This window comes from Urocitellus parryii, chromosome 4 (genome assembly GCF_045843805.1).
Source record: "Urocitellus parryii isolate mUroPar1 chromosome 4, mUroPar1.hap1, whole genome shotgun sequence".
Lineage (NCBI taxonomy): Eukaryota > Metazoa > Chordata > Mammalia > Rodentia > Sciuridae > Urocitellus > Urocitellus parryii.
The window spans coordinates 49,320,840-49,346,403 of NC_135534.1; the positions used below are offsets into that span (position 1 = coordinate 49,320,840).

Genomic DNA, 25,564 nt, shown 5'->3' on the forward strand with positions numbered 1-25,564 from the left:
TATATCATCCTACTTGTTCCTGGTGCAGTTACCCAACTGAATAGTCAGAATAGTCAAATTATTTTTTTCAGTTTTCTTCCCTTTTCAGATAGAGGCTTATTCCAAAATAATTTATTTGTATTACTGGATTAGAAAGTATCCATGACTTCCCCAGTGGACTCTGACTATAGGTCAGAATATATCTGCTTAAATTCAGGGTTCTTTTATTCCCCCCCCCCACAAGTTCAGAATTCTTATTATACTATGACTCTCTGTTCTATTTGTGAGTATATGAAAAAAGACTAGAAAAGAAAGGCAGAAATGGAGCCAGCACTCTAAGGAATTTTTTTTCTGTATAAAATTTGTGTTAATGTTACAATATTTATTTTATCAATAAAAGAATGTCTGCTGTCAAACTCTAAACTCAGTTTAGAGTGCTTACATAGCATGCAAAAAGCCCTGGGTTCCATCCCCAATACTGCAAAGACAGTAAAGAATGTCTGCTCCCAAGCAGGTAGGTTTTAATTCATGTAACAGTTTATTCAACACATACTGAGTCCAATAATATTCTCTTCCTTCATGGAGCTTAAGGTCCTGTGAAGGAAGCAAATGAATAAGGCAGAGATACATAAATACATATTGTAATGAGTACTATTTCTTTAAGTCAGGTTTGTTGACTAATAATGCACAGACAGTAAAATTCACACTTTTCATATGTATAGTTGTATGAATTTTGGCAAACGCATGGTCCTGTAACCACTACCACATAAGTACTACTTTAAATAATTCACTTATGTTGTCTGGTTTTGCCAGTATGTAGTTCTCTAGTAAACTACTGAATTTATCACAAATCTCCCCCAGGCCCTTTCTGGTTACTGTGGCTTCATGGCAGCCAATCTTTATGCTCGTTCCATATTTGGAGAAGATGCACTTGCAAATGTCAGCATTGAGAAGCCAATTCACCAGGGACCAGATGCTGCTGTTACTGGCCACATAAGAATTCGTGCAAAGAGTCAGGTAACAATTCCTTTTTATGAGAGCATCTCTGAACTAAATGGGAGGAAGAATTTGTTTTATTATTTCTCTAGATAATATCTTCTGTTATACTCATGTTTTATGCCTATTCACACATATATAAGGATAGTATTTGATGAATAGAAATGTAACTTTTGCTTCATTTAAAAGGCCCACCTTTTAGGTCTATCACTTTTGGATATTTGCTTAAAACAACTGATTTCTGTGGTGTATTTGTGAAATGGATTCTAGAGAGGATTTTGTTTGTTTTGAAAGTCAAGGTATAAATGTAGTGACTTGTAGATCTAGAACTGTAATATACTCAACACAGTAAAATTTTGGTGAGTCTGTTTTTATACTTTTGGTTTTATTTTTGATGTGGTATCATCAAATGGAGGCTTAATTCAGCTGGAATAACCTGCTGGTTGTACAGTTTCAATAATAATAAACATCTTTATTCTTCTTTTCAGGGGATGGCCTTATCTCTTGGAGATAAAATCAACTTGTCTCAGAAGAAAACTAGTATATAAGAATAATCAAAAAGTCCTGGAAGCTTTATAGTTTAAAATTTAGTTATGGGCTTATTGGACTTCAATATCTTTTGTACTCTTTCATGCTTTATGTTATGTAGAATCTGAGTTCATGCTGAATGCATTCCAGCCAATAATTTATAGCCTTCCCTTAAATCAAGATTGAGTTTAAAATTATGGTTTGTCTTTTGTCTTAACAGTTGAATGCTGTCCTCAAAGTATGTGTTTCTCACATGTACCAAGACCATTTTCATAGTACAATAAACAGATTTATTCATAAATTTTTTTGTTATTTTATAAATAAATAATTACATAATTTCAGTTATGTAGCAATGAATTTTTTTTAGTTGGGTTATAGATTTTCATTATAAATTAAAATTACTCTTTGAACTGTTGGTATATGCAACTTTACAAACACAGTGATATAAAATGAAACAAGCCTTTGGCTTACTTGATTCTTTTTTATTTATTTAGTATTCCAACATTGACATCTCTAAAATGCCTTATCATGTTCTAAAGGTCTTTTCTCAAACTTAGCGCCAGGGAGAGAGTATCAAAATAACTTGAGAAAAAAGATCCATCTTCAGTTTAAAGGAGTTATTATAGATCCTGAATGAAACAGACATACTGTTCTTAATTATTCTAAATTATAATGAAAAGTAGATAATCAAAAATGGATTGTTTAATCAGTTACATTTAACTTTGGGTATTCTATATTAGGAATTAAATTGGTTCTAGTCATTGACTGAAGTTTTACTAGGAAGATTAACTCTACAGGATTCAAAAAGCTATTCTAGGACCAGGTGCTAGGGCACATGCCTGTAATCCTGGCTATTCAGGAGGCTGAGGCAGGAGGATCATAAGGTGAAGAGCAGCCTCAGTGACTTAGTGAGACCATGTCTCAAAATAAAAATTAGAACATAAAAGAACTGTGATAAAGTTCCCCTGGGTTCAATCAGCAGTACCAAAAAAATCAAAAGCTATTCTATTCCCAAATTACCTCTGTTCCTTACCTTTTTGTCACTTTGCATTAATTAGGTTTTGGCCTTCATTGTGGATGATTGAGGAATTCTGGTCTTTTAGGTAAACTATTATCCTTTTTATTCCATCAAGGTCTTGAGTCTGTTACCTGTGAGTGCATAGATAAGGTCTGTGAAAGAGGGAAAGCAGGGACTGAAGGTGTAGCTCAATGGTAGAACACTTGCCTAACATGCGTAAGACTTGGGATTTGATCCTCAGCACTGCAAAAGGGAAAAAAAAAAGTGGCATCTTCTTATTCAGTAAAAATGGAATGATTTGCTTGTCATATAAGGAGATGAATACCTTGTATGATATCATAAACTTTAAAGCTGCTTTCTTTTTTCAATCATTAAGCCAGAAAATTACAGGGTATTTGCCATTCCAGAGCACTGAGGTCCAAAAGCCAGTAGCTTCCAGATGGGAAAGACACAGGGAATATAGGAAAGGGGTCAGTTTGATGGATTGAATTGAGGAGTGGAGATTTGTAATGAAAGCAGAGGAACTTAACTGTTCTATTGACTATTAGTCATTAGATATACTGGGGGAAAAAAAGGATTCCATAGTCAGGTAATTTGGGGAAAAGCTGCACACTGTCCTGTATTAGGCAATCATAGTGCACATTAGCATATTGAACATTCTGAGAAGTCCATCAGTAAAGATGCAGATTAAATTTGGTTAGCCCAGAATATTTTAATCTTATCTTAAACTGGAAATTCATTCTTAGAATACCTATTGACTTAGCATATTTACAGTCAGGTAATTTAAAATTTCAAGGAGAGTTGAAGGTAGAGCACTTGCCTAGCATGCCCAAGGCCCTGGCTTCCATCTCTAACACCACCAAAAAACAAACAAGGAATTATGCTTCTGTATATGCTAAAATAGATCTCTCTGAATAATCTTGGGAAGCTTCCTGCCTAACATTTTCAGACTATTTTTGTTGGAATCACATAATTTTGTTTACCTCACTTTGCCATTTTCTCAAAATTCTTAAAGAAAATAAGTTAATTTGGTTGTCAGAAGTTAATTGCAGTTGAAGCTGTTTACTTCATTAGGTATCTGTTTACTTACATTTTATTTTTCTAGTACTGAGGATTGAACCCAAGGGTGTTCTACCACCGAGCTATATCCTCAGCCCTTTTTGAGACAGAGTACCACTAAGTTGTCAAGGCTATCCTCAAACTTGCAATCCTCCTACATCACCCTCCTGAGTAGATGGGATTACAAGCATGCACTAATGCACCTCACTTATTTTTTTGTGGTATTAGGGATCAAACCTGCAGCCTGGCACATGCTGGGCAAGCATTCTACCACTGAGCCCCTTTATTAGCTTTTCAATGGTTTTGTGCATGTAATGATTGCGAATGGAAATGGATAGAAGCACTTTTAGAGAAGCTGTTTACACAGTATCCTCTCAGTTTGGATATACTGTACATGAGTGGATACTTGTACTAGAATATACCATGTAATTAGGACCAGGATGTCTTGTAAGAAAATAAATATATTATCTAAAACTAAGTGAGGGCTTAATGTATTCATGTACTAAAGGGATAAACCTGTAAATCTTATAACAAAATTAAATGGCCCTTAATATTTCATTAATGTCATGACACTAGAGGGAGCTCTATGCAGCTATTTCATTTGGAGAGTAGATGTGATTGGTCTTTTAAGGTTGTTTTTAGAAAAACCAAGGTAATTTTTTATTTTACTAGCAAGATAACATAAGGAGAACAAATAGAAAGACGTTTATGCAGTTTTTAAAATATAATAAGCTATTTACTTACCTTGCTAATAGGAAAAGTACCTACCTTACTTTTTCTTATATAAAAACAACTTTAGACAGATAGGTGGCACATGACTATAATCCCAAAAACTTGGAAAGTGGAAGCAAGACTATTACAAGTTCAAGACCAGCCTCAACAACTTTAAAAGATCCTCAGCAATGAATGAGAAATTGTTTCAAAAAAAAAAAAAAAAACAAAAACTGGAGATATAGCTTAGTGTTAAAGTGCCTCTGAGTTCTATCCCTAGTACAAAGTAAACACATACATACAACTTTGAATGCCAAGATTGATAGTGATATCACTATCACTTCTAATGATTTAGAAATAGTATAGGAGACATATCACTTCAGGATGTGAAAAAGTAAGTGAACCAAAATATCTTCAGAAACTCAATATCAAATGTGGAAAATCTCTGCTATATATTGGGTAAAATAAGTAGTTTTACTGGTGAATTGTTCCTTCCATATTGACAAATATTCTGGTCAATGAATAATTTATAGCCTTCCTCTTAAGATTAACTTTATAGTTTGCCTTTTATTCTGAATGCTGACCTCAAAGTAATAGTTACACCAGCTTCTTTCTTTATTGCCCAATTCTAGATTCTCAATACACCATCAGTGTTCTCTCTCCTTCTCCATGAGCTCCATTATGTACCTCTAGGTTCTCAGGAGCCTAAAGTAACCAGCTGTAGAGCAGAAGGAAAGGATAATTTGCCACTTACTTGCCACATGATCTTACATGATAGAGAACCAAATTATTAGCTGGGCAAGGTGGTGCAGGCCTATGATCCCGGTTACTCAGGAAATTAAAGCAAGAGAATCACAAGTTCAAGGCCATCTTGGGCAATTTAGGATAGATCCTGTCTCAAAAGGAAAAGAGCTGGAGATATAGCTCAGTGGTAGAGCATTTGCCTGGTGTGTGGAAGCCCTCAGTTCAATCCCTTACTACCCAAAACAAAACAAAGCACTGTGTCCAGTATTAATTCTCGGTGCTTTTTTCATGACATTTACAATCCTCACAATGACTCTCTGAAGCAAAAACTAGCAATACCATCATTTATAGGTGATAGTTACAGTCTTTGAAGAGATGAAGGTTTTGTTCAAGGCTTAACAGAGATAAACACAGGTATAAGGCCAGGTCCTTGCAATTGGTCACACATTGCTACAACTACCTAATCTTATGCTTCAGTTTCCTCATTTATAGGGTGCTTATAATGAGTACTTCACAAAGTTGTTATGAAGATGCAATGATATAATGTATTATGAATATTTGACACAGCAGATATTCATCAATAAGTGTTTGTTCCATTTTTCCCCATTCACCTGTATTACCTTGCAGAAAATACTGAAACCTATTCCCTCTATCTTTATAACTCCCTCAGAATTTAGTTCTTTTTATACTCTACTTGAATGCTTTTGTTTTTAACACCCGTAACTCACTTAAAAAGAAGCTTCATGGGGCTGAGGTTATGGCTCAAATAGTAGTGCACTTGTCTGGCATGCATGAGGCACTGGGTTCGATCCTCAGCACCACATAAAAATAAAATAAGGATATTGTGTCCACCTAAAAGCTAAAAAAATAAATAAATAAATATATATATATATATATATATATATATATATATATATATATATATATAAAAGAAACTTCAGGGCTGGGGAAATAGCTCAGTTGGTAGAATGCTTGCCTTGCATGTACAAGGCCCTGGGTTTAATCCTCAGCACCACAAAAAAAAAGAAAAAAAAAAGAAGAAGAAGCTTTGTTTCTTGAGAATTCTTTGGTTAAGGTATGAGTAGTTCTCAACTGTTGTCTTATTAAAATAAGATAATGAGTACTTGGCACTTTGCCTATTGACTTTTTACCTCTGCTAAATGTGGTTGTTATAATCTATATTCCCCATGTGATTATTTATGATGAACATACTGGTTTTGTTTACTTTCATAATGATATTCAAATGACTGATTCTTTAAAATTGAGCACCAGAGGACTGGAAATAAGGCTAGGTGGTAGAGTACTTGCTTAGCATGTGTGAGGCCCTGAGTTTGAACTCCAGTCCTGGGGAAAAAAAAAAAAAATTGAGCACCAGAGATATGTGTTTGGTTACAGTACCAGTGTGATGTTTTAGGGTTGCTCACTGTGATCAGAAGTCACTTCTAATCTGACCGCATCCTCTTTATTTTCTCCAGCTAGCAATGGCAGGATCTCTTTGAGAAGTCAATTTTGCAGTGACAAAAGAATGTGAGCAGGATTTGTGCCTTTTATCAGAGGTTCTATATATTTTTGGGGAATTCTGAGAAAACTTCTCACTGTATATATTCTGGAATAATTGTAATACCTCCTAGATAGACAAATGGAATATAGCATGGTGGACTGAAGTAGTCCTGAATGAGTCTTCCTAAATCTAATCCCAATTCTCTAAGAAGCTTTCAAAAATAGGTATATCTATCTGGGCCTACCTTATTTGTAAAATGAAACAATTCAGTTAGTTAACCTCCAGAGTTTCTAGCTAAAAGATTCATACCCCCAAAAAACTTTTACAGCTACCTCTACTGGATATCACCACCTGTATATTACCCACAGGCACCTCAAAATCAGCATGAAATGGGACTGTGGTCCTAATTCAGAGGTAAAGCATCTGCCTAGCATGTATAAGGTCATAGGTTCAGTTCCCAGCAATATAAAAAACAAAAACAAAAACAAACAAAAAAAATGAAATGGAACTTATCTTACCCCCAAACCTGTTCCCGTACCATGTTCTTTGGTCACTTAAGCTAGAAACTTGGTAAGTCACCCTTAATTGTACCCTCACTCCTATATTTCATCAGATACCAAAACCTATTTTCTCTCTTCTACATTTTTCTAATCATCTTTTTTCCCATACACCCACTGCCATTGTCCTGGTTTATAGTATTGTCATCTTTACTGTGGTCTATTACAGTGGCCTAGCCATACATTCCACCTATAATTTTAAAATGAAAGCCTATGCTTTAAAATAGTAACTATTTCATCAACTTGCTCAAACATCACTGCCAAACTATTTTGAGAGACATACCAAAGGAAAAAAAGTCTATAAAGATTTTAATAATTGTATTTTTAATTATAAAAATTAGGCTATTTGGGAGAATGACACAAGAGGATCTCAAATTGGAAGCCAGCCTCAGCAGATTAGAGAGACCCTGTCTCAAAAAAAAAGGGGGGGGGGGATGGGGATGTAGCTCAGAGGTAGCACATCTGGGTTCAACCTCCAGTATTGCAAAAATAAAAAATCACAAAGGATTAAGACTCACCAAAATCTGGGGCTGGGCCCAGTGGTGCATACCTATAATCCCAAGGACTTCATGGCTGAGATAGGATTACAAATTCAAGGCCAGCCTTGGTGACTTAGACCCTGTCTCCAAACAAAAAATTAAAAGGACTAAAGAAGTAGCACAGTGGTAGAGTGTCCCTGGACTCAATCCCCAGTACTCACCAAAATGAATATTAACAATCATATGGTGTACTCTACAGTGTACCTAGAGTACATAGTAGACAATAAATACGGAATACATATTTATTGAGTGACCAAATGAATGAAGCATGTAGCCATAAAGATAACAAGGGGACTGAAGTTACAGCTCAGTGGTAGAACACTTAAATGCCTAGCGTGCACAAGGGCCTGGGTTGGGTCCCTTGCACCACACCAAAAAAAAAAAAAGGTAAAAGGGACATTGGGGGTATATATATAGCTCAGTGGTAGAGCACATAGTAAAGGCCATAGTCTCAATCCCAGCACCTAAAATAAATAAGGCTATGGATTTAATTAATCCCTGGACATGTGCCTATGATATGTTAGTGAGAATAACACCACTCTGTAAGAATGTGTCTCCTACATTAAAAAGAATACACTGCCAGTCTTTCCAACTGTCTAGAAATCAAAATATCACATCAGTCATATCACTAGGATAGCTTGAAAATAAATGCTATATACCCACCCCAGTTACTAGGTTTAGCTAAAATATTTCATTGCTGTAATCTCTGATTGCAGCTCTTGTGATTTTTTAGATCTGTGATCTTGATCTCTTGGGCTTCAAAGTAGCTGAAACCTCAGCCTATTCTGGGCCCACCCAGAGAGCTGGCATCCCCTTGTGAGAAAGCATTGCATTCTCTGAAAAGGGTGGGGACTGACCAACTTCACAGGACTTCACCAGCCTGGGTGTGGAGAAAATGCCCATCTGACTCAAGGAGCCAGTCTGGGAAAATTACTGAATTTTTCTAAGCTGTGCAAATTATTTTTTGAAGACAAACAACATAAAAAAGTGAATTTAATGAATTATAATCAAAATTTTCTCTTTCTACAAAGTTATTTAAGGTCGTACTTTTTTTTTCATGAGCCCTTTATTTGAGTAAAGGTTTGACTGTTTTCTGTTAGGCTAAGAGTATGGTTTTCAAAACTGTCTCTGCTAGTATTCCACAAGCTAGACCAATATATTCCCACAGCTAAAATCAGAGAATGATGGTCTTTTTCCCCAAGTCCAGAATACACAGGTCAGAAAAAAAAGAATTTTGTCAATTCTGTTTCTTCTCTATAAATATTTTAACATTTTAATACCTGGTACCAAATTTTAAAAGTATTAAAGAAACATATTTGGCTAGTTGCGTATTTGTGGCTGTGTACACTCCTGGTGATTTTTTATTCCATACATGTACTTTCTTTTTTTTTTAATATTTATTTTTTAGTTTTCGGCGGACACAACATCTTTGTTTGTATGTGGTGCTGAGGATCGAATCCGGGCTGCACGCATGCCAGGCGAGCGCGCTACCGCTTGAGCCACCTCCCCAGCCCCATACATGTATTTTCTGCTAGTAAATCATTCCTTATTCATCATATTGAATTAAATGTGTCACTATTTCAAGGACAACTTGACTTGTAGGTACTCCATCCTGTACTAGGTTTCTGTGTGAAACAGAATTTGTAAAATCCAAATGTTTACCTTATTCATACAGATCATGTGCTTATGGGCTCTGTTTAATGAAAAGGCCATGGTAATGGAAGTATAGATCTAAGTTCAGGTAGTCTCTGGCTTATATCTTCAATATAGAGAACTGTAGCAAAGTCCTGGGAGAGTGTGCCCTGGTTTTTGTAGGTATGATTTTTCTCTCATCCCCTAAGTGAAAATACAAGCTGGGAACTTACTAAGATCCTTGGGTTTTGACTTGGGTTTTGACTGATAATGTCTATTACATGTGTAGTGTTATGCTATGATCCTGACATTACTTAAATTCAGATAGAGTCAGGTGAATATTTTAGGGGAAAAAAAACCCAGCTAATCAGAGCACTGTTTAAGTCTTACAATAGAAAAGTCTTACACCAACTGCTGTGAGAACACAGAAAACTGGTGGCTCTCAGAAGTCAGGCATGGATTCATAAGGAAATGACATTGAATTAAGCCTTGAAAAGTATAAACTGGCCTGCTGAATGTCAGATAAGGGATAGGGAAAGGGTGAGAAAGGCATTCCAACCACAGCACAGTTTGGGTGAAGTCACTGAGGTATGAGGACAGAGAGGTGAGTTCCACTAAACAGAGGGTTTGCTGGGAGATCATCAATGGTGAGACTGGAGATGGCAGCCAAGTATTAGATCAGAAGGATCTAATTATAGGCATTTGAACTTCATCTTGCAAGGAATGAAGAAAAACTACTAAGGGTTTTAAGAAGATAAGTGACAGATTTGCATTTAGAAAAAAAACTCTTTGGAGAATAGATCAGAAGTGTGGGATACCAGTTAAGAGCCTGTTGTAAAAATCACATCAAAGCTGATTTTGACAGAATATGATATGGAGAGTGGGACATGGTTGAACAGGGAGTAGGGAACAATAGGAGCCTTAAAAAAGGTTACATCTCCCTAAAGGCAAATGCTACTCTGATAAATAGGTGGGGTTGCCAAATCTACTTTGCTCATATAAAATGAAACTATCTTTAACCTTCCTGTCTTAAAGGGTTATAGAAATAACAATGAAATATAATCGGTAAAGATGTACACAAATGCACAATGAATTAGTTATTAATAGTATTGTCAGAATGATCTTCATCTACCCATGAGATGAATGAATTGGAATTGCCTCTTTTATGGGCTAAAAAAGTCATATATCAGCAATTTTATATGGATTACTTAATTTTCTTATTTCAGCTTACTTAAGGCCATATCATTATTTTTTTTAAGATAAGCAATATATTTCATCAAGGGATTTCCAGGAATGCTGGGGAGGCAAGTGTGGTAGAGAGAAAGTGTGCAGGCTTAGGAATCAAATAAACCTAGGATTAGATTTTTCTCTAATTTATCAACAATGACTTAGGCAAGTCTATCTCTTTCAGCCTTATATATATTTTTTTAATCTGGAAAAAGGAAGGAAATAATATCTACTTTGTTAGACTTATTAAATGAGAAAATTCCTGGCCTGTTAGTATGTGGTATATAAAAGGCATTTAATAAAAGTCAGTCTTCACTGCTCCATATGCCCCCTCTCCCTCATTTTTCCTACTTGGCATAGAAGTCAGAGTTATCTATTTCCTGTGTCCCAGAAAAAAACAGAGTTACGCTGGGGATTTTGGTGTATGTAAGAAATGTTCAGCTATCCTAACTTCAAGCCAAAATCTAGAATATTGAAACTAGAATATTCTACGGAATGGCTTTGGGCACAATTTATGTCAAGTTTTTCCGGAATGCCACAAGTCTCATCACATTTCACATCATTCAGGAAATTACTCATTTAGCTCAGACGTCCAATAAGCTCATACATATATACTGTGTCATTTTCCCCTAGAAATGTCATCACCGTTTTCTTTTTTAATGTGATAACTGCTTTTGAAGGGGGATAGGAACAGTTAAAATGGTACTTATGTTCTTAAAGTCCTTACTCTGAAACCAAGCCCAAAAGGTGAACTCACAGTTACTGATTCTCCACACTCCTGGGTCCCAGTAGCACAGCAGATTTCTGATTTTTGCTTCATTTTCCTTGCTTAGCATTCTTTTACCCTTGTTTGTTTGCTTTTGGTACTGCTGGGCACCAAATCCAGGGCTTTGTACATTCTAGGCAAGTGCTCTACCACTGAGCTACACTCCCACCCCTTTACTTGCTTAACATTTTTGTTCCCTAATGAGGAATTCTGATTTTGAATTAATTCAGTCTTTTTTTATGGAGCTTCTGCTTTGTGCAAGAATTGCTTTGTCACAATATGTAAATTGTAAAAAGACAGACAAAATCTTTGCACTTATGAACTTACATTTTTTTAATATTTATTTTTTAGTTTTAGGTGGACACAATATCTTTATTTTACATTTATGTGGTGCTGAGGATCGAACCCAGTGCTTTGTGCGTGCTAGGCGAGCACTCTACCACTGAGTCACGGCCCCAGCCCATGAGCATACATTCTTATGGCAACAACCAAATAAGGTATTTTCAGAGTGGATGAGTACAAGGAAGGAAATAAGCAGACTAATGGAATAATGGGAAATATAGTGACTGGTAGAAAGGGAGGTAAGGGCAGAAAGACATTAACTTCATTTTTCTTGCTTAGCATTCTTCCTAAAGTGGAAATTAGTTCTGAATGGGTTTTTTTTGTTTGTTTGTTTGTTTGTTTGTTTTTATTTTTTTTTGGTACTGAGGATTGAAACTAGGGACCCTTTACCACTGAACTACCCTCACAGTTCTTTTTATTTATTTTTATTTTATTTTATGTATTTATATATTTATTTATTTATTGAGACAGTCTTGTAAAGTAATCAAAGCTGTCCTCAAACTTGTAATCCTCCTGCCTCAGCCTCCTGTGTATCTGGAATTACAGGCTATCTTGTAATGCCATCTTGTCTAAAAGCAGTAACCTTTTCTAACTTAAAAATTAATTGCTGTGTGAGTATGCATATGTGTCTGTGTGTAGTGTTGGGAATTGAACCCAGGGCATCACTCATGCTTGGTTAATGCTCTACCACTAACCTACATTCCCAACCCTTTTTATTTTATTTTGAGACAGGGTCTCACTAAGTTGCCTAGGTTGGCCTCAAACTTGTGATCCTCCTGCCTCAGCTTTCAGAGCAGGTAAGATTACAGGCATACAATACCATACCCAGCTTAAAAAATTACTAAATAATGTCTGTTCACTGAAGATAGAAAATGAAGAAAGGCAAAAATAAAACAAAAGAAATAAATACTAGTTAATATTTTGAGATATGCCATTTCAGATGTACATTTATATTTTAATCAAAGTATGATCATAATATCTTAGTGATATAAATAAGTTCTAATGTCAATAAATTAATGTCTGCTTCTGTAGCACTTTATTTTTTATTTTTTGAGGTACTGGGGATTGAACCAGTACTCTACCAGTGCTCTACCACTGAGCTATACCCCAGACTTTTTTTTTTTTTTAGTTTAAAAGATACAAATTTATGTTTATGATCTGTAAAGTACAGGAGATCATAAACTTAAAAACGGTTTGGCAGAGTTGTGTTCCTTCTAGAAGCTCTAGGAGAAATTTCACTTCCTTGCTTCCAATGCCTTCTAGAGGCTGCCTGAATTCCTGGGCTTTTAGTCACATCACTTCAACCTCTGCTTCCAGTGTGTCACATCTTTGACTCTGACCCTCTTGCCTCCCTCTTAGAAAGACCTGGTGATTATACTAGGCTAACTTGGGTAATTCGGGAGCATCTCAAGATCTGAAATTTAATCACATCTACAAAGCCTGTCTGCCATGTGAAATAGCGTTTCACAGGTTCCAGACACCCCTGACCTTTTTATTTTTTTTTTATTTGGAGACAGGGTCTCACTAAGTTGCCCAAGATGACTTCAAACTTGCTGTCCTCCTGCTTTAGGCTTTCAGAGTGGCTAAAATTATGGGTATGCACTATCCAGCTGGGCAAATTACTGTCTTACCTCTGTAGGACTTTAAATAGTTTCTGATATGCTAAAAATGATAGACCATTCACTGTTTGGAGGACAAAAGAACAATCATAGCAGTTAGTAACCACCAAGCACTCAATACATGTTAGAAACACTGGTAATTTTACACACAGTGTTTCTGAGGCAAGAAATGTTCTATGACCCACCTAATAGTACACTGATAGTAACAGACAGTACCGAGCACTGAGCATCCGTGCTGAGTAACCGACATTTGCTAAGCATTGTAGGCTAGGTACTATGCTGGCGTCAGCAGACAGACTTCTCCTATTTCCCTTAAACCTCACAGGTCAGAATTCTGTAGCCCTTCAATAATCTATAGTGTCCACTCCCACCAGACTGCACATAAAGTAGACAGAAATTAGAAGGAGGAAATGAATACTGAAGAGCCAAACATGGACAGACGCCTTTATTCCATAGCCTTAGGCTTTATTCCTTCCTCCTGACTGGTGTCCCTCCAAGACGGCTTCCCCACCCTGAGTCTCTCACCTCTTGCACTGAGTGCAAGACCTTTCTTCTATAAAATAGATATAGCATAGTTATTATTTTTGGTTATTAAAGAGCAACAGAGCCTGACCCTGGGTAAACAAGATTTCAGGAATAGGCTAGATTACTGAGTTCCCATCAATGCCCTTTGAAAAAGCATGAAAGGAACAGTTGAGAGTATAGGAACCTGAGAAATTGGGAAAGAAGAAAACTGGATAGAATATGGCTTTTCCCCAAGATTATTGAAAGAAAACGAGAGGGGAAAAGGGTGGGAGTTGGGGGAACCTCCAGCAACCTCATTCAGGTGTAGAATAATCAGTATGTATGACAAGTCAAAATTCCTTTAAAACCCTGCAGGTTTCCTGGAAGAGTTGTTCACAAGTTGACCCACTGGCCACCCATTAGTTCACAAATAAGGCATGCATTCAGCCAACAGAAAGCACCACCCAACAGTTGGGGAGAGGTTAGGAGGTAGAAAAAGCACGATGCCTCATATCTGGTAGGATCTGAGCTGTGCATTTACACCCTGACAGGAAGCTGTTGACAGTCAATTGCAAAGAGATTAATCAACAATGTGGTGTTGCTATGGCAGCCAGCCCTTTAGCAGAAATAGGGAGAAGATGCTTCCATGTGGGACCAAAGAGACTTCTCTTCTTTTAGGCCAGATAGACTAGGGAAGCAACACTTAACAGCACATCTGTGGCCCTGGGTTCTAGTTGGGTCTTTACCACTCAGTACTTGGACTAAATAGCTCTCCTCTTCTCTGGATTGACATTCAAGGCCTAGTTCACCTGGAGCTTCCACTGTAAAGTTCACTCAAGTTTGAAATTGTTCTTTTTTCAGTGCTTACACAGTGTTCTCCAGGGTACCACTGTACCATGTGGCAAAACCACATAGCATCCCACTGTATTTCCCAGTGAACACCAAAGTTATGGCTGGTGTCCAATTCATCTCTCTCTTTTTTTTTTAATTTTAATATTTATTTTTCAGTTTTCGGCAGACACAACATCTTTGTTTGTATGTGGTGCTGAGGATTGAACCCGGGCCGCACGCATGCCAGGCAAGCGCACTATTGCTTGAGCCACATTCCCAGCCCTCCAATTCATCTCTTGACCAGCTCAGTTACTGACAAAAAGTAGCACTCAATAAATGCCTTTTTAATTTATTTTTATTTTTTCTGTTGTTTATTTTATTCATATATACATTTAGTTATATATACATATAAGAGTATATTTTTTGGTACCAGGGATTAAACCCAGGAGCACTTAATTACTGAGCCACATCCCCAGCCCTTTTTATTTTTTATTTTGAGACAGGGTCTTGCTAAGTTGCTCAGAGCCTCACTAAGTTGCTGAGGCTGGCTTTGAACTTACGATCTTCCTGCCTCAGCCTTGTTGTTTTTAATAATTGAATCTACCTTTGTTTTCCCACTTATAACGTAGAGATGGTATTTTTCCTGTCTTCTTCCTGAGACCATTCTAAATTTAGAGTCAAAAATCAAGAACTTTGGTCCAGGCCCATCATAGTGGTGTAGGCCTGTAATCCCAGTGACTAGGGAGGCTGAGGCAGGGAAATCACAAGTTCCAGGCCAGCCTGGGTAGCATAGTGAGATCCTATCTCAAAAATTTAAAAAAGGTCTGGGGATGTAGCTCAGTAGTAGAGTGCCTATAGGTTTAATCCCCAGTGCCACACCTTCCTGCAATCTTTCCTCTAAATGCTACTGTGAACTCATGTGGCAATAATAACAATAACTTGTGTGGGCATTATTTTATAGTTTACAGTGCAATTTTGCACCCATTATTTTATTTGATCCACATAATAATCCAGTCATTATTATTTCACAGATGGGAAAACTGAGCTCAGAGAGGTTCAGTAATTGGCTAAGATTGTTCAGCAAGTAAGTGATAGACCCTGACATTTGACCAGGGACTGTCCTCTCTATTACGTGTTGTTACTTTTAATGCTGGAACAATCTATTGAAAAGCAAGCAAATATACAAAAACCTCTCCTACAAGCTTTCTTTAAATTCATGAAAGATTATTATCCCCACCTCCAGTTTAATGGAAATTGGGCTTTCTCTCAAGGTCGTATCTCCTTCATATTTTTTTCTAATCTCTTGATTAGAAGCTGCCTATTTTGCTAGCATAGGTGGTGCATGCCTGTAATCCCAACAGCTCAGGAGGCTGATACAGGAAGATGGAGAGTTCAAAGCCAGCCTCAGCAAAAGCGAGGTGCTAACTAAGCAACTCAGTGAGACCCTGTTTCTAAATAAAATACAAAAAAAAAAAAAAAAGGGCTGGCTGCCTATTCTTACATATCCTATATACCACCAGGGCCTCTGTTGGCAGTCTTGTCTTTTTTCATTAACATTAATCCACCATTACATTTCTACCACATGCAAATTTGCTCCTTTTGAGGTTTACACCATCAAGCTCAGCCCATGAGACTCTGTTCTGAAACTCTGACTCTTGAATGGCCAATCCAGGAACAGAATGATGGGAGATAACTGTGTTTTGAGGCTCATGTCATCCTCTCTGTTAACTTTACAATGGTCATCTTCTGTCCATAAATATTTTGGTGCCTGATTCATAGTCTTCACTTCAAGTCTTGCTGTCACTCAGGTAACTTCACTACATGGAACCATTCAACACCTCAACCTCAATCCTTACTACTGGTAAAAAATAAATAAATTAATAATAATAATAATAATAACAACCACCACCTCAGAGACATTCTAGTTCTCCTTTCCATGGTTTTATATTCTGGACTTGTCAAGACTTAAATTGTGCTTTACTTTAGAGACCTTAAGGTCTGATATACTAAATATCTGTCTGCCACCTCCTGGCTACTACGTCTCTTACTCTTATTGCCACCATAAATACTCCTTAAAAACCTGGATACCATAGCTGGGCACAGTGGTGGTGACTGTGGTCCTACCTACTCATGGCCAAGGAGGTTCTTTGGGCCTATGAGTTCAAGACCAGCCTGGACAACATAGTAAGGCCCTGCTTCAGGGCAAAAAAAAATCTGGATACCACCCAAGTCCATCACTCCCCTCAGTATCTCTTTTCTTCCTCCCCTACTCTGCCTAGAACTTAGTGCAGTATGAAGACAAGCATTGATTGTCTTTTTGTTTCCACACTCTGAAGTCTCAACCATGCATCAGTCCAACCTTCCACCCCTATATGAGCTGCTAAGCACAACTATGCAGATTGACTGTGAAGTAATTCTGTAGTCTCCATCATTCACCAGACTGTTATAGAAATTGTAACCCTGGTCATCTCTTTACAATAGACTATATTAATTAACAAAATTGATTAATCCATTCATCCATGTGACAAATATTTCTTTCTCACATGTTATACACCAGGTAATGTGCGATATATTTAACACACAATTGTAGACAACACACAGTGACTACCTTCATAGAATTACAGTCTAGAGAAGATAGCCCTTGACCATTATATACAAATATATAATTGCAAAGAGTGCTAAGGAAGGGGGCTGGGGATATAGCTCAAGCGGTAGAGTACTCGCCTGGCATGCGCAGGGTGCTGGGTTCGATCCTCAGCACCACATACAAATAAAAATGTTAAAATAAAAACTAAAAAAAAAAATGCTAAGGAAGGAAACACTCCAAGATTCATAAGAGCATACAGTAGGAAGACCTAACCTCGTCTGAAGGTCAGGGAAGGTTTCTCTGAGAAAGTGACCCTTTATTTGAGACCTAAAGGGTTTGATTAGCTAAGTGAAAGGAGTAAGGTGGAATGGAAGTGCTTTGCAGCTGGAGGGAAGAGTGTATGAAAGCCTTGAGGCAGGAAGGAGGAAGGATGAAAAGGGGCCACATGGTAGAGCACTTAGCTGACATGGGTCAGACCCTGGATTCAATTGCCAGTTACTGCAAACATGGGGGAAGGGGATCATGCAAAAATGCACAGAGAGGGTTGAGGGCAAGGCTGAGAAGATATTGTGAACCAGATTTGTCTGTTTTAGGATTTTGAACAAAAAGTAGAGGACTTTATGCACAGGGTGTCATGACTTGATGTGTCCTCTTTCAAAAACTGTCCACTGGTTTGGAGTATTTAAAAAGGTTAAATGCATGTAAGCAAACCATATAAGAAGCTATTACAGTTGTCCCTTTAAAGGCTGATGGCTTAGTGGAGACAGATTTGAGAACTTCCTTCAAACTCCTAAAAGCCTGTTACTTAACTCTGGCCCCTCCCCCACCGCATCACCACTACTACCACTTTTGGAAATTGACTTGCTTCCTACTTCTTAGGAAATTAAAAATATCAGGTGTGAACTTCCTCAATTTCCTGCCTTCACACCCACAGATTTAGCTAACTGTATTTCCCTCACTTCCTTCCTACTAATCTCAGAAAGAGGGTCAGGTCTCCTTTCTGAGGCTCATCATTATTCCTTCCATCTTCTCCAAGACCAATACCATAGTCCATTGCTTAGCCACTCCCTAGCCTCTAAACATGCTCAATTCTCTTCTAATTAGAAAAGCAAAACTCAAAATCCACTCATCTGCTGTCACCCTAGCTGCTACCTTATCACTCTCCTTACCCTAATAATAAAAAAAAAGTATTATATTGTCTACACTCCCAGTTTCAGAGAGAATGATGCTCATCAAATAATCCCTCTGCTCCCCATATTTCCCAGTAACTTTGCAGTTAGGCTGGGCAAGGTGACTCATAACTCACTCTGAACCAAAGCAGGGAAGAGGTGGCATGATCTCGTGCTGAGCCAAAAGTGAAGCAGGCTTTGTCTTCCAAGAGTTGCAACTTCAAGATGATGGAACTTCCATCTCTGAGTTCATCAGTGACTGAGGTGCAGACCCACCCGTCCCACCTTTGACTCAGTATAAGAAAGCAAACTTTGTTGTGTTAAGACACAAAATTTGGGGGTTAAGCTAAAGTGTAGCCTAGCTTAAAAATAAATAAACTTCCTCACCTCCTATGTACTTTTTTTTTTAAAGAATACATTATTTCTGGGCAGGGGGTGTAGCTCAGTTGTAGAGCACTTGCCTAGCACATGTACAGCACTGGGTTGGATCCTCAGCACCACATAATAAATAGATAGATAGATAGATAGATAGATAGATAGATAGATAGACAGATAATTTCCTTAAAAAAGAATATATTATTTCTGATGTAATAATGTAATATCATTTCTCCTCTCCATTGACCTTACTCAGATAAATCCACCACAATTCTTTTGGGGGGGGGTATATAACAAGGATTGAACTCAGGGGCACTCAACCACTGAGCCACATCCCCAGCCCTATTTTGTATTTTATTTAGAGATAGCGTCTCACTGAGTTGCTTAGCACCTCGCTTTTGCTGAGGCTGGCTTTGAACTTGTGATCTTCCTGTCTCACCCTCCTGATCCTCTGGGATTACGGGCGTGTGCCACTGCGCCTGGCTACTCTCTGCATCATTTGACCCAGTAGACTGTTCTCTTGCAGAAGCTTATTTTTCCTCTGGTTACTATGACTCTTCATCTCTCAGTTTTCCTCCTACTTCTCTAGAACATGGGTTTAGGAGGTTGAACAGAACTTTTTCCTCATTTTATCAAAGAGGAATCACATGGCTTTTATCAAGCCAAGCCCCCATTAAAAAAAAAAAAATTCTGTGGCTTTCCAAATCTAAGCTTATTAACCTGAGAGTTTTGAGACTTTATATTTAGCCCCACCTTTTTTATCCAGCTTATTTTCTACTCTTCTCCATTACGCAGCTTACTTTTCATCCAATATGGGCTTGATGAGCTCTTCCTTCTCTTTGACCTTCCTCATGCTGTTCCCCACCTCTGTCACGTGCTTCAGTCCTCGTTTCTCCATAATGTAACTTAGATGTGAACAAAGACGTTCAAATAAGGATTGCTTACAATAGCAAAATACTGGGAATAATCTAAATGTTCATTTCTAGGTAACTGCTTAACTAGATAACAGTGAATTCATGCAATAATGGGTATAGTTATGGAAGTTATTCACAATTTATTAAGTAAATAAAGCAGAAAGTATATACATCATCTTATATTTGTTAAAAAAAACAGAAAACATCTGGAGGAATAAATCAAAATATTAATGGTCATGAGTTAAAAAAACAGATAAATTGAATTTTATCAAAATTTTAAAAAGAAAGGTGGCTGGGCTGGGTATGGTAGTACTAGAGACTATAATGCCAGCAACTCAGGAGACTGAGGCAGGAGGATCCCAAGTTGAAGGCCAGCCCAGGTAATTTAGCCAGATCTTATCTCAAAATAAAAATAAAATAAAAAGGGCTGGGGATGTAGCTCAGGTGTAGAGTGCCCCTGGGTTCAATCCCCAATATCAAACCAAAATAGAAGAAAAAAGGATGAAAAGGCAACCCTTAAAATGCAAGAAAATATTTGCAAATCATATATCTGCTAAGGGACTTTATCCAAGATATATGGGGAAAAAAATCTCTTGCAACTCGATAATAAAAAGATAACCCAATTTAAAAATAGGAAAAGAATATGAATATATATCTCTTCAAAACCTACATACAAATGAAAAGATGCTCATCATCATTAGGCATGAGAGAAAAGCAAATCAAAACCAAACCTACTAGCTAGGACAACTATGATAAAAAAGACAGATGTCTTGATCAACAAGTGTTGATGAGGATATAGAGAACTATAGTGCTGATAAGAATAGAATGGTCATACATACCTAATTAGGATTAAATAATTAATTTTAAAAAAGAATATAGAGTGGTGCTGCTGCTTTAGAGAACATAAAATTAATAATTGTAGACTCACCATTGATTCACCACTGATACAGCATTGCACTCCTAGGTGTAAACACAGAAGAACTGAAAATACCTCCAGTCAAAAACTTGTACAGGCATGTTAATAGACATATTCATAACTGCCAAAAAGTAGAAACAACCCAAATGTCCATCAACATGGATAATCAAAATATTATACATACAATAGAATATAATTTGGCAATAAAAAGAAAAAAAATTCTGATACATGATACAACTTAGATGGACCTTGAAAACATCATACTAATTGAAAGAAGTAATTCACAAAAGATTCCATATTGTATCTGAGTGAGGTAACACATACCTGTGATCAGGAGGCTGAGGCAAGAGGATCTCAAGTTTGAGGCCAGCCTGAGCAATTTACCAGAACCCTATCTCAAAAGGAAAAAAAGGTGGGGGGTGGTGCTGGTAATGTAGTTTAATGGTAGAGGGTACCTGGGTTCAATCTCCAGTACTGAAAAAATAAATAAATAAACAAACAAATCCTCTGAGGACCAAGCAAAAATCTCTATGAATTGCATCTGCCTGCAGGTTTTCAGTTTGCCACTTCTAATGTCTGTATCTGTACAGAAATCAAAAGTGTTTAAACCGACAAAAGTTTATACTGGCTTTGTGTTCTTGGAAAGGTTATTTCCCCTCAAATATTTAAAATGGAGATGATAATTCCAACCCTTAGGGTTACATCTGTGAATTAACATATAGAAAGTGTTCAAGAGCTTTAAGTTAAAGATGGTGGATTGAATGCACCCATCTAATTTTGTTTCCTTCTAAAAACCCATTAAAATCACAGTAAAGTGGCTTAGAGGGGGGAAAGGAGAAAAAAAATAATGGGAATAAAATTTCAGAATCTGGAAAGCAGGTAGACAAGTAACTCTGATAAGGTAGATCCAAGAAACTACCTCCTAAACCCAGGAGAGAAAAGCAGCAAAACAGACTGATCTATGCTACAGAATTCCTGAAAATCTCAGGAACTGAGGGCAAAGGAGGTAGAAACTAAATTTAGGAAAACTATATGAATAGATAATGCTTTAGAAACAGAGTCTTATTCTCCCCACTGCTTATTCCCCTGAATGACAGTTCCTAGCCGCCCTCCAGCAGAAGACTGAAGGTTTATTTTTTGGAAACATAAAATTAATAAAAAATTTTAAAAGTCCTTAGAGTAAGGGCTGCCTGACCCCGTTTTAGAGTATTAAATGGATGTCTACTGAGGCTACAGGCTGACACTGCCCAGCTTGCCTCCCCTTCCTGGATGCCAGAACTCAAGATTCCAGGAACCCATGCTCCAGACAATGATTTAAACATTTCCTAAAGAATCCATGTAGTCAAAAGGAAGATAAATAGAACATCATAACATCGGAGGGTCCCTGACAAATGGCCTACATTCACACAGTGAATTGCTATATCGACAAACTTCATTGACATGCTCATAGATCTCAATCAATTTTTAGTGTCCCTTCTCAAATAAGAGCAGATATCAAAGGATGACAAACATCAGAGTAAAACCTCTAGCAGGAAAGGTAACGACCAAAACAAACAAGCAGAAAAAAGTAACTCAGAGGAAACGAAGATGATGCACGCAAAGTGAAACCTCTAAATCACCACCATTGCTATGCTCAAAAAGATAAAAGAAGAACTCTCTGCCATTTTGAAATAAAGAAACATACAGAGAACCAAAGAGAGCCCTTGGAAATTAAAACCATCATAGCAAAAATTAAAAAAATGAAAAAATGGAAATGAAAGTTAAGGAAATCTCCCAGAAAGTAAGGAGGGAAATTAGAGATGAAAGCCATGCAGAAAAGAGAAGATTAAAGAACCAGTCCATAGTTTCAACATTCACATAAACAGGAAATATAGGAAAAATTGAGGGAAGGAAATCATCAAAGAAATCAAACTGAAGATCATTGAGGTGTTGTTGTTGTTTTGTTTTTCAGATTGGAAGAGCCAACAGAATGCCCAGCACATGGAATGACAACTGACCCATACCTCAACACTTGGTGAAAATCAGAACAATTATTGTGTGGTTTCAGAACACCAAGGACAAGAGATGATTTTTAAAAATTTCAAAAGAAACAACAGTTCATCTACAATCATGAATCAGAATGTCAGTAGGAATGTGTGTGTGGCGGGGGTGGGGGTTGCTAGGGATCCAACCCAGGGCCTTGTGTATATGAGGCAAGTACTCTACCAACTGAGCTACATCTCCAGGCTATCTTTAGGAGTCTTAAGAACTTAGAAGCAAGAAAGAAAGGGGAGCAGTTCCTTAAAAATTCTGAAAGGTAAGGTTGAGGATGTAGCTTGGTGGTAGAGCACTTGCCTAACATGTTGCGCTCCTGGGTTGGATCCCCAGCACCAGGGGGAAAAAATCTGTAGGTAAGTCATTTCCGACGAATACCTCAATACGTTGCTCAACTGTAATGAAGTGTAAACACAGAACGAGGAAATTTGCAAATGTTCAATATCTGATATGCACCCTCTCTCACTACAATATGGGAAGAAAGCAAGACAACAGAAGATCCAGTAAGGAAAAAGACAAAATGCCCCTGAAGCATGATGAATGATGATAATGAGAAATCTGAGGATCACAACTTTGTACTAGGCAGAAAGCATTACCAGGCCTGATGACAGCAAGGTGACTGAAGACAGGTATGCTGAGGATTATCCTCAGCTTAAACTTGAGAAAGCTACAGGAATATGTGGTCTCCCACAGGGTGCAAACTGAGGAAGAGGCACATACAAATTGGAGGCCACAAGGACTCCAACCCAATAAAAGGCTAAAAAGAATTCCCAGGATAACACAGAAGGAAAGTGCCAGGAAGAGAGTTGAGCAGAGAGCTCGAGTGCAAACACTGAAGACAGGAAAAAGGAAGGTCCCCAGGAGCAGCGTCTTCAAGAGAAAGACTGGAACTGACAAATTAACTTATGTCATTGACCAAGAGAAAACCTGTAGTTAAAGATTACTAGAAGATGTCAGAATAATCAGCTATAGGTAATAATTACAAAGGAAATTAAACAAGTGAAAAAACAAGACAATTACTAACTTCAGGAAAACAAAACTGAAAAACAAATATAATTTTGACATACTTGTAATAGTATAATAAATAAATTTGGCAAGTAGAACTTACTTAGCCATAATAACATAAACACTGAATACTGATTTAACCAAAATTTATCATTCTTTTGGGAGAATGGGGAGAAGTAGAAGAAATAAGGGTATAATAAAGCTAAATCCTAGCCAGGTATGGTGGCATACACCTGTGATCCTACCTGCTCATGAGGCTAAGGCAAAAGGGTTGTACCTTCAAGGCCAACCGGCGCAATTTAGTGAGAGCTTTTTTAGACAAGGAAATGTAGCTCAGTAGTACAGTGCTTGAGCATGTGCAAAAAGTCCTGGGTTTGATGCCCAGGTCTATAAATTAAGTAAGTAAATAAACTTTTTAAAAAATGAAAATAAAAAATAAGCCCAGCACAGTTGTATACACCCATAATCCCAACTAGTGGAGAGGCGGAGACAGGAGGATTGTAAGTTTGAGACCAACCTGAGCAACTCAGTGAGACTGTCTCAAAATAAAAAAGACAGGGGTGGAGGGGATAGGGTAGTGTAGCTCAGTGATGTTCATTCCCCGGTACTATAAAAAACAAACCACTTTTAAAATGCCTGGGCATGTAATAATTTGAGAAACATTAAATAGAGTGAAAGTGAAGGTTGTAGGTGTGACTCATGGGAGAATTCATGTTTAGCATGCAGGAAGGCCTGGGTTCATTCCTAGCATTAAAAAAAAAAAAGTATAAGTGTATAGAAATATATACAAGAAACTGGTTACATCAGGTATCTCCAAAGAATAGGATTGGTAGGAAGAAGATTTTTATTTACCACTTTATAGCCTCTGTACTGTTTATTTTTATAATTAACAGATGTTAGTTTTATAGTTATAATTAAAAAAAACAGTAAAACCAATGTAATATCTCTCTTTTCTGACTTCTTGGGAATGTTCATCTACAAGCTATTGAGATGCCTGACAACATTTTCATCATTACTTGTCTGAAGCCCTGTCAGTAAGTTTGTCTCCTTTAATTTTGAATTACAATGGGCCACTGTGGGTTCTGCTACCTCTATCACAGTATTTAGTGGACTCCTATCTTTGTGTCATCTGCAAAGAGCAGGAAGTGCTGGCTCTTATGCCAAGTTAGCAATCAACTTGCACACCAAAGAACCTCTATTAGACCAGGTACTGCTGTGCAGTATATTTCTCTTTTGCAAAGTTCTCTCCTCCAACCCTCACCCCATTCCTACTAGACTGTCTTTTCTATCTTTTTTTGAGGCTGTAGACCAACTTGCCAACCTTCATCCCAGACAGACATTACCTTTATTAGATGGGCCAGGGAAATCAGTCTGCCTTCTACCCTGGAGATAGTCACTTTCCCCATCTTCCAAGATATACAAACATCCTTGTAAAAAAATATCATTTAAAAGGTGATATAGGAACATATAAATGGCATGGAGAATTGTCTACCAAGACTGATACATAGAAACCGAGATAATAAATGTGAGTTGTTTAATAAGTTATTATATAGCAATAAATAACTAACATACCCGTATATTTTTTTAGAATATTTTTTTAGTTGTAAATGGATCTTTTATTTTATTTATTTATTTATATGCAGTGCTGAGGATCGAACCCAGGGCCTCACATATGTTAGGCAAGTGCTCTACCACTGAGTCACAACCTCAGCCTCCATATCCATATATTTTTATGCCTAGTGTTCTTTATTCCATTATGTACATCTAGATTTCTAATTTCCCTTTTGCCTAGTGTCCTTTTTTTTTTTTTCTTTTTGGTATTGGTAATCCACACCAGTGCCTTGTTCTTGCTAAGCACATGCTCTACCACTGAGCTACATCCCTATCCCCTCCTGGAATAGATCTTTAACCTTTATTTTTTTTTTCAGCATTTTTTTAAGGATCTGAAAGTCTTTCTCTCTCCCTCCTTTTTTTTTTTTTTTTTTTTTTTTGGCATTACTGGGGATTGAAC

The 25,564-nt window shown here is 37.3% G+C and overlaps 1 protein-coding gene and 1 long non-coding RNA gene across 2 annotated transcripts in view; one reads left to right on the plus strand and one right to left on the minus strand.

Annotated features, from left to right (window-relative positions):
- Copb1 (coat protein complex I subunit beta 1) overlaps positions 1-1,784 on the plus strand; it is a 37,577-nt gene extending 35,793 nt beyond the window's left edge. Inside the window, exons 21-22 of the mRNA XM_077797531.1 lie at positions 841-996; positions 1,464-1,784. Coding sequence (XP_077653657.1) covers positions 841-996; positions 1,464-1,523 — 216 coding nt within the window. The 3' untranslated portion in view covers positions 1,524-1,784. The remainder of the gene's footprint in view (positions 1-840; positions 997-1,463) is intronic.
- On the minus strand, positions 541-20,612 carry LOC144254388 (uncharacterized). The gene is made up of 4 exons (XR_013343482.1): positions 20,527-20,612; positions 19,485-19,589; positions 2,537-2,652; positions 541-573 (listed from the first exon to the last, which is right to left on the minus strand). It is a non-coding gene; the product is annotated as an uncharacterized LOC144254388 (long non-coding RNA).
- Between the last annotated feature and the right edge of the window lie 4,952 nt (positions 20,613-25,564).